General features: G+C 42.3%; 1 protein-coding gene across 1 annotated transcript; it reads left to right on the forward strand.

Moving 5' to 3' along the window:
* The first annotated feature begins 271 nt into the window (after nucleotides 1-271).
* TIPRL (TOR signaling pathway regulator) lies at nucleotides 272-8820 on the forward strand. The gene is made up of 7 exons (XM_035116470.2): nucleotides 272-545; nucleotides 1346-1525; nucleotides 2078-2177; nucleotides 2592-2723; nucleotides 3496-3591; nucleotides 4851-4913; nucleotides 5349-8820. Exons 1-7 carry the CDS (start codon nucleotides 445-447, stop codon nucleotides 5481-5483), a joined length of 807 nt encoding a protein of 268 aa, XP_034972361.1. The 5' UTR covers nucleotides 272-444; the 3' UTR covers nucleotides 5484-8820.
* The last annotated feature ends 476 nt before the right edge of the window (nucleotides 8821-9296 follow it).

Genomic DNA, 9296 nt, shown 5'->3' on the forward strand with positions numbered 1-9296 from the left:
CCGGTGTAACCCCTGCGAAGAAAACAAACAAGGCTCTCATCCTTGTTTAGTCTCTTTTGCCCTTTGTATGGGATTTGCGGAAAAGGGGGCGCAACTATTTCAAGAGCCTCATCGACAAAGGACCTCCCGGCTTGAGTTTCCACCCTGATTCATAAGCATTTGCCCCGCACATGGGAGACGACAGCAACTTCAACCAAGAACCGGAAATGTTGCTAGCGAAAGACCGCAGCTTCTTTGCAACACACATGTGATGAACCCGGAAGCGGAAACAGGGTTCTTTCTGTTTCCGGAGGCGGCTGTTTGGGGGAGGGGGGAAAACAACAATAGACCCCGCTACCAATTCCTCCGACGGCTCCTTTTTGGGGGTTTTCCTCCTGGAAGGGTCTCAGGAAGTCGCTCTCTCTCCCGCTTCTGCCTATCTATGCTGCTTCCATCGCCGCCATCATGATGCCCGTATTCAAAAGCAGCCGGAGAGATTTCACTTTCGGGCCGTGGAAGCTGACGGCCGCTCGGACCCACATCATCAAGTCGTCGGAGTCCGAGAGGTGCGAGGCGGGAGGCGGGGATGCTAGGGAACACTGTCGCCAGAGCCTCCGCTTCTGTGTTGGCCAAGCCCTTCAGGTTGCAGCGGGCCAATTCGGATGGCCGGCGGCTTTTATTGATGAGTTTCAATGAAAACAAGCCCGGAAATCCTCCTGGGCGGCTGAAACGTAAAGTGACCACCCCCGACCGACAAGCCTTTTCCATTTTCCTAAAAATCCCCCCTGATCCCAAATGTGCAGAAAGTAAATGCTTTGCAGGTGGGGGGGGGATGCTTTTAAGGTTTCTGAACTGGCATGCTGTTTTAAGTAATCAAGTTATAAGGTTTCTGCCAGACGACTAAGTCCTCTGATCAATCAGATCATATACACTTCACTAGTTATTTATAAGTGATATGTTTGTAGTTTACTTTCTTGCTTTCTAAGGGCCGCTTCGCCTGCTGCTACATTTGTGGCAAATCCTCTTGTTAAATGCTAATGTGGAAATGACCCGACAAGCATTTGTTGTGCCCATGTGCTCTGAAGGTATTGTGGTAAATTGCGACTTCCAGTGAATTAACCTCTTGTGGTCTATCTGGGGACTTATGAGACAGACCAAAAATGAAAGGAACATACATGTTTGGGGAACGTTAGACTCTCCAGTGCTAATTTCATTTTAAATAAGCACAGCTGATTCAATGTTACTGTATTTGGAATTAGATGTGGCATGTTGTAATATTCTTCAGAACAAATTATGCCTCTGTTTTAAATTATGTAGTTAGTGTGAAATTGTTCCAAAGTGACATAACTTTTTTGTTTCCATGCAGAATTGCTGAAGAACTACACATCCCTTGTGTTCCAGAAATGATGTTTGGAGACAATGTCTTAAGAATTCAGCATGAATCTCTCTTTGGGATAGAGTTCAATGCAACCGATGCTTTAAGATGTGTAAATAACACTCAAGGCATGGTTAAAGTTGCCTGTGCAGAGGAGTGGCAAGAAAGCAGGTAATAAGATATAAGATTAATCTAATCTAATATGACAATACGTTCAGCTACTTTGGAGCAATAGCTTAGATTTTTTTACTTTTTATGTGACCCACTTGAGATGTAATCTGGATAAATGCTTAATGCATGTCACTTTCCCCCTTAACATAAATATCATATTATTGTACATTTTCTCTTTCCCTCGAGTCATGTTTTTTGAGATTGTGATGTAAGGGAACCACCCACTAACAGTGTCTCATATGCTTATTACTTCTTGAGCCCACAATTTTAGTTATGATGAGATAGGTTTCTGACATTTCGGCTTGCTAATACAGATGCGCTAGCCAACAACTTTGAGCAAAAAACTTGAGCAAAATTATATGATTTCTGATCTAGAATAAACAAAACTGATATTGTACAGCTGATAATGTTGTGTCAATCTTCAACATCTCTAGGAATTTGCAAATATACAGGTGACATTACCATAGCCTCTATAAAAAACTGCATCTATCTGTAGAGATCCTTTCGTTCTGAAACTGACATGCTACATAGATGTGTATCTTTTCCCTTGAGGTCTGAGCCTGAGCACACAAAGGAAATTGTTAAACCATATGACTGGACCTATACAACAGATTACAAAGGAACTCTTCTAGGTGATACGTTAAAGTTAAAGGTATGTTCTTAAATCTGTTCCCAGAGCCTAGGGCTTGCTCATCAGAAGGTCGGCGGTTCGAATCCTTGCGACGGGGTGAGCTCCCATTGCTCAGTCCCAGCTCCTTCCAACCTACTGTAGCAGTTCGAAAGCACGTCAAAGTGCAAGTAGATAAATAGGTACCACTCCACGCGGGAAGGTAAACTGCTGCTCTGGTTCGCCAGAAGCGGCTTAGTCATGCTGGCCACATGACCTGGAAGCTGTACACTGGCTCCCTTGGCCAATAACGCGAGATGAGCGCCACAACCCCAGAGTCGGTCACGACTGGACCTAATGCTCAGGGGTCCCTTTACTTTGTAGTACTAAGCAGTTAACAATGTCTGAAGAGCACTCTTATAAAAAAACATAACTTTTAAATTATTTTGCCTCCTCCAGGTTTCTCCCACAACAGAACATATAGATACAGAGAAACTAAAAGCCAGGGAACAGATTATGTTCTTTGAGGAAATACTGCTGTTTGAAGATGAACTTCATGATCATGGAGTTTCAAGCCTGAGTGTAAAAATAGTGAGTTCGGTCACTTTGTACATGTTATATCTTACAGTAGGAAATGTCTTTAGAGTTTGACTGAAGGAAAAAATGAAGAAGTGTAGTGCCCAAACTTACATTTCTTTCTCTGTGATAAAGATATTCCTTTAAGATGCCAGCAATTCCCCGCCCCAAGGCCAACAGAAGCTCAGTATTATATTGGTTTGTGTACAGTACTTGTAAATTGCTTAAAAGCCTATTTTGACATTAAGCAATATAATAAAAAATAACCAGTAATGATGGAGTGGATGCAGTTTCCACCCCAACTTTTGCTTTGCTTAAGACTTTGAGACAAGAAGGATCTAGCTTATGAGGTTCCATTAAAAGGACAAGATGATTATCTTGTAAAGGCTATTCAGATTCAATTGGAGTTCTGTACTGATATTAACTTGATACTAACTTGTAGTTGGCACTTTATTATTTTTGTGCAATCTGAGATGCCGTCTGAAGATTTAAATCTGAGTTTCTGGTAATAATTACTTTGTAACAATTTATATTCTGTAACACCAAAGTTAACATTTGTGATTGGTAAGCATTTTTTTGGAAAGACTTTGTTTTAAAACGGAGTACAGGCCAGACATCTTAGTTAAGCTTTACTCTTGCATAATTTTTGCATTTTTAGAGGATAAATATCCACAAGAAAGTATTTTAGTTGAACAGTGGAAAAAGAGCTACACACTGAAGTTTTTATTAGGTCTGTAAGAGCAAAATATTGTAGATGTGTGTAAATTATTTTTCCTGTTTTTCACAGAGGGTAATGCCTTCAAGCTTCTTTGTGCTCTTGAGATTTTTCCTGCGAGTTGATGGTGTGCTTATCAGAATGAATGATACAAGGATTTATCATGAGGTAAGGAAATACTAATATGCTTATTTTGTTCTAAAGACCATAAAATGGTTAATATTTAGAAATGAATGTCATATGTTGTAATTTGTATGTTTATTATTATTATTTATATTGTCTAACCCAGGGGTCGGCCAAACCTTTTATCCACGGGCCAGTCCACTGTCCCTCAGACCTTGTGGCGAGCTTGAGAAGCGGCACGGGGGGGGGGGAATCTGGAAGAATAGGCGAGGGGGGCAAGTAGGCCTCCCCACCCCCACCCTCTGCACTTACCTTCCCTGGGGCTACTTGCCGCCGCCGCCGCCACCACCGCTGCTGCTTCTCGTGGGTAGGCAGAGCGAGCTCATCCACTCCACTCTGGCCCACAGGAGCACCAGGGCGGTGGCGGTGGCAGAGGGAAGATGAGCAACGCGAAAGGGCTGGCTCCAGAGAGGGGCTGCTTAAAATGGCGCTCAGCCAGCTCAGTCCAGCCTCCTTCCTCCTCTAGGCAGGGCAGGGAGAAGCCAGGAGGAGGGAGGGAGGTGGCGCAGCTGCCGCAGTTTGTGTGAGGGGGGGGAATGGAATGGCGCAGGGGAAAAATATGGTGCAGCCCAAACGAACAGAATCCCCACCCTGATCCACGGACAGTCTACGGGCCAGATCCTGAAGGCAATTGGGCCTGATCCAGCCTGCGGACCTTAGTTTGCCGACCCCTAGTCTAGCCAAAGCCATTACAAAAGTTATATATATTTATAGCTCCTTAGCATTATCGTGAAAGGTGCAGGAAGATGGCTTCCTATTAGTAATTGTCCAAATAGTTTGAGTAGGTTCCTGGAGTCTTAAGAAGACTAAGTACAGACTTCTCTGCACAATTCTTGTCCCCCTAGAACTGCGCACCATTAGTAGATTTATGCAAGGGAATTTGGGGGTGGGGGCAGTTGCCCTGGAGTAACCATAATCTCTGGTTTCCCAGCTTTCTTTTTTTAAAAAGAGTACGAGTAAGTTCCTAGCATTTGTAAATCCTGTGATATGAAGCAAAATGTGCAGTCCTTTTTTTGGGGGGGGGAAACGACTATCTTGTTCTCCCCCCCCCAAAAAAATACTGCAAATTACATAGCAACTGGTTTGGCTGACACGGCACCAGTTGGCTTATCTCATATGTGGGGTGATTTGTGCCCATGACTGGAATTAACCTCTTCCCCGTGACCAGTCCCTCCAACATGTCTGTCTGTAGAATCTTACATTATTTTATGCAATTACATTTCAGCTGTTTTCTTTCCTACTAGGCTGATAAACACTACATGTTACGGGAATACACCTCGAGGGAAAGCAAAATATCAAGCTTAAAGGTATTAACATTTTAAGCAAGAGCGTCTTTCTCTTGTCAGTGTTGTTAACTTCTTCATGCAAATTACTTTTTGATAGGGCACTGGCAGATGCTACCTTTCATGAGTATCTACAAGGTTTTATTACCAGGCAAATGAAATTTAAAAATTATTTCGTGTAGTAAGACCTTTTTATTATTAATTTTTGTTTTTTACTGAGCTTTAGTCTCCAGGGTAATGCATGTTTTCACTACTTGGACATGTTTCTCAAGCTGCCTATTTATGGGAGGGAGACTCACTTTGAAGCAGAAATTTTGTAGTGTTAATATGTGTAAAAGTTTTATAAACAATATGAATAACTCATTCTAATTCAAGATTAACAGTCTCCCTTTTAACTCTGTATGGATATGTTTTCTCTTTGGCTGGGCAATGTATAATTCTTTCTCTTTTGGTTTTAAGCATGTTCCTCCACCCCTGTTCACGGATCCTAATGAGGTTGCTCAGTATTTATCTGTCAAGGAGAACATATGTGAAAAGTTGGAGTTCCCCGAGAATTTGCATCCTGAATCTGAAGCAGCACCAGAAGGCACTTAAGTGGGATCTCCGTAATTTTGTGGACTTGAAACAGACCTTGTTCTGGAGACCATGTAATGCCTTGGTCATTGACACTGAAGATTTATCTACTTGCTAGATACAGATCTATTTGGATGTCCGACTAAAATTTCTGTAGCTGTGGATGGGCAAGAGCAGGGAGCTAATGTCAAACCTTTGCTAATGTTTTCATTGTGTCTATTTCAAATGTGCCCTGAAACCGGTTCTGGACTGGAGTTACCTGACATTGGAGAATAAGCCCGCAAATCACCAGTAATTCTTTTGAAGCATACAGCATTCCAAGAAAGTTTAGTGGGTTTAGGAAAAATCAAGACTCATTCATAAGCTTGAACAGCTACCAAGAACTTTGTTTTAACATAGTCTTTGTTATACAAGGGCCTTGTTTCATCAGAGTCATAGGACAAAGCACATTGATCACTGATGCTTGGTAAGTTTTTGGATCTCAGTGGATGGTATTACTCTTTTAATCAGTTGCATGTTGTCTGTCTTTAAATAAGAAATACATGAGAAACACTGTTTGGTCTGGTTCACGTGCAACATTAAACCGTAGTTTAAAATAAACTGGTTTTGCATAAATGAGCTCTCCCTGGCTTCTGTCTGTGGCACACAGAGGAGGAAACAAGCCTGGGTTGGGCATGTTGGAACATGTGACCCTCTGCTTGTGATTTGATTCTTTCCAAACCATGAGTGGTAAACGCAGAAGAAACCTTGGCTTCCACTTACGGTTGGTGTAGCTTAGTCAGAAGTGGTGGGTGATTTCATGGGTGAAATAAGAACATATAAAGTATGGTTTAATTTGGTATGCGAACTAGGCAGATGCCTTCTAAATTAAACTAAGGGCAGCACTGAGTGTTGCATACTGCTCATGGAGCAAGATTTCACTGTCCTACCCAAACATACCTCCAAAATCTCACCCTCTGGAGCAAACTGAGGATGCTAGGGGGGCTGCAATGAGGAGAAGGGGAATGTGAAGTCCTGTTGTGTGAGCAAAAGTCTGTTCCACTCTCACAGACATCATTAAGTACAACACAATGATCGTTTCATAGATCTTGGAAAAGCAATTTAACAAAAGTTTGGAGGCAAAGTGGAACTCTGTTTGCAAATTGGGGCTTTCTTCGCTCCTCCCCCTACATTCCGCCAAAAGCAGCTCTCGAGGACTGAGGGTCCCTCAAAATTCAGTGGAACAAAGGAATTGGGGAAAAAATGGACAGGGCTTCCAATGTGCATGCAGAAGTCCCATTTCCATTTGTGCAAGATACCTTTGGATCCAAGTCAAAGAGTTGCATAATAAGTGTGGTCCAGTGGTGTTTCACAGTGGGTTGCTTTCTAACAGTTTTGATGGAGTTGGTTCTTAAGTCATTTTTAATAGCGAGTAATCATTGAAATGGATTGCACAGTACCATATTCTTGATAAAAGTTACCTCCCATTAAAATAATAATAATCCTGGGAATTAATATTGATTACATTGCCAGAATAGGTAAATTCATGTGATTCCTGTATATGATGTCAGTAATTTACTACTTAGTAGTCTACTTCAAATATGTTTAACTTAAAACAATTGTTGTTGTTGTTTAGTCGTGTCCGACTCTTCGTGACCCCATGGACCATAGCACGCCAGGCACTCCTGTCTTAAAGCAATTACAAACTCATATTTGTGTATTGAGAGAGTACTCTGCTACCAAGCCCTTTTCCTGCTCTTCTAATGAGCTGTATATTTTGGATGAAAACCTGTGTTTCATGTGTTTTGTTCTGGTCCTACTGTTTATTTCTAATAAGAAAAGAGATTAATTGTACTGCTTGCAGGAGACAGGGGAAGTGTGTTGTGCGTTTTCCCACCCCTCAAAAGTAAGGTGCGTTTTCCCATCCCTCCAATGGCAGTGGAAGTTTAGAGAGATCCTGCTAATAGCATATGCATTTCTGCTGCCATGACAGTATTTCTTTGGTTTCACATGACGGTGAAGAGTCTGAGCAACTGTTTCGGGGTTGCTTGTTTTTCTGTGCCACCAATTCATTTTTCAATGGTGAGCAAGAGTTTCTTTTTCTATTCTACATTTACTCACTTCTAAAACCTATCTGCTTTGGAGTTTCAAAGCAATCAAAGGTTATGCATGTTTAATAGGAGTTCCCTTGAGCATTGTAGGACTTATTTCTGAGTACATATGCATAGGATCGGAATGCTGAGTTTTAAAGCATACTAAGGCGGATACCAAGGGATCAATGGTAAAAAGGTCACCACTGAACATACCTGCATATGGAAGACTTTGACTTCATGCAAATCATTCAGTGATGCAGTTTGCACTGCAAAGCGATTCTTCTAAAGAATTGAGTATGTATAACCTGTAAATAACATGCATGTGTTGACACCACAATTTATGCAGATGGTCAACTGATTCTGTATTTCTTTGGAATCTCTCAGTAGCTCGTACTGTTAATTTTGTTGTGGCTACCTTTCTCTTCTTTCTCTTCTTTCATTATTACCAGTCATATAATAAACAGAACAAAGATGATGATTGCTTGACCTAGGGAAGGAACCCGGGAGAAATATACAGAAAGTTTCCACAGGATATTCAGTGAAAAGGAAGGACAAAGGAAGGACAAGCAAGTCTCTTGTGCTAAAGATACCCTCAGTATCTTTAGCACAAATCCCACTGAAATGGAGGGAAATTTCACTGTATTTCAATGGGATTTGTGCAGTTTTAAGATTTTCACACACAAAGGCATCTCATATTGTCCTTTAGGCAGCCAAATAAGTGATGGTTTGTACTATAATCAGCTGTTGCTAAATAAAAATGTATGCCACATTTTAATCTCTCTCAACTTTCAGTTGTCTTTACTGTGAGAAAGAAATATTTTCCTTAAGTAGCCGGGTAATAACATTAGATTGATCTAAAGCTCTGTTGTAGGAAGGGGAAACTGGTTCAGCTGTTCAATTGGACTCCAGTTCCCATCAGCCCTAGCCAGTGTGGCCAAACATCAGGGCTGGTGGGAGTTCTGGTAGCAACATCTTTAGGGTCACAGGTTCACTACCACCTCCCTTATAGTGTCCATAAATTCTACAGGTGGGATTGTATTCTGTTAGCTACCTCGATGGCCAGTTTGGATGCTATTACAAGATCACATGTGGAAGGGAATGTGTGAGGGACAGGGGATACCGGGAGGTCCCTCCCATCTTAAGTACCAGCTCATCGCCAAGCGCTGGGGAAAGCAGGGAGAGTTCCGCCTCCAGCGGAGACTCAGGAAGTGGTGTCCGAGGCTCAGGCAAGGTAGCGGAGCCCATGCCCAAGGTGGGACAGGAAGGGGGGAGCAAGGGGGGAAGGCTGATCCCGCCGACCCCGGAATTGCGCAAGAAACGTCGTGGGAAGAGGTTGGGTCTTCCCAAGCTTCTTTGCTGGAGGAAAACGCGCCAACCTCCATTCGGAGGTACTGACACCTGACTGACAACATGTATATAGATCGCTCCGAGCACTGTAAACAATCAGCACTTAATAAAAGCCTAAAAGGACTATGCTGTGAGGAGTCGTTACTCTAGAGTAGCCGCATCAGCATCTCTGACAGAATGTATTGACCATTTATATGCCTGAGTTAAAACTGGGATACCACTTAAACACCCTGTTATCTCCCCCCATGTGTTATTTTGCATACTATACCCTAGTGCTGTACATCTAGAAGACAGAAGATGGCACTGTCAACCTTCAGTGAAAGGAGCAGAGGAGCAGCTGTGGATCTTTAAATTTAGTCTCATCTAGTTAGGAAATGCATATTGGCATCTAGCATAAATATTTTAAAAATGAGTA

The sequence above is a fragment of the Zootoca vivipara genome, chromosome 4 (assembly GCF_963506605.1).
Source record: "Zootoca vivipara chromosome 4, rZooViv1.1, whole genome shotgun sequence".
Classification (NCBI taxonomy): Eukaryota; Metazoa; Chordata; class Lepidosauria; order Squamata; family Lacertidae; genus Zootoca; species Zootoca vivipara.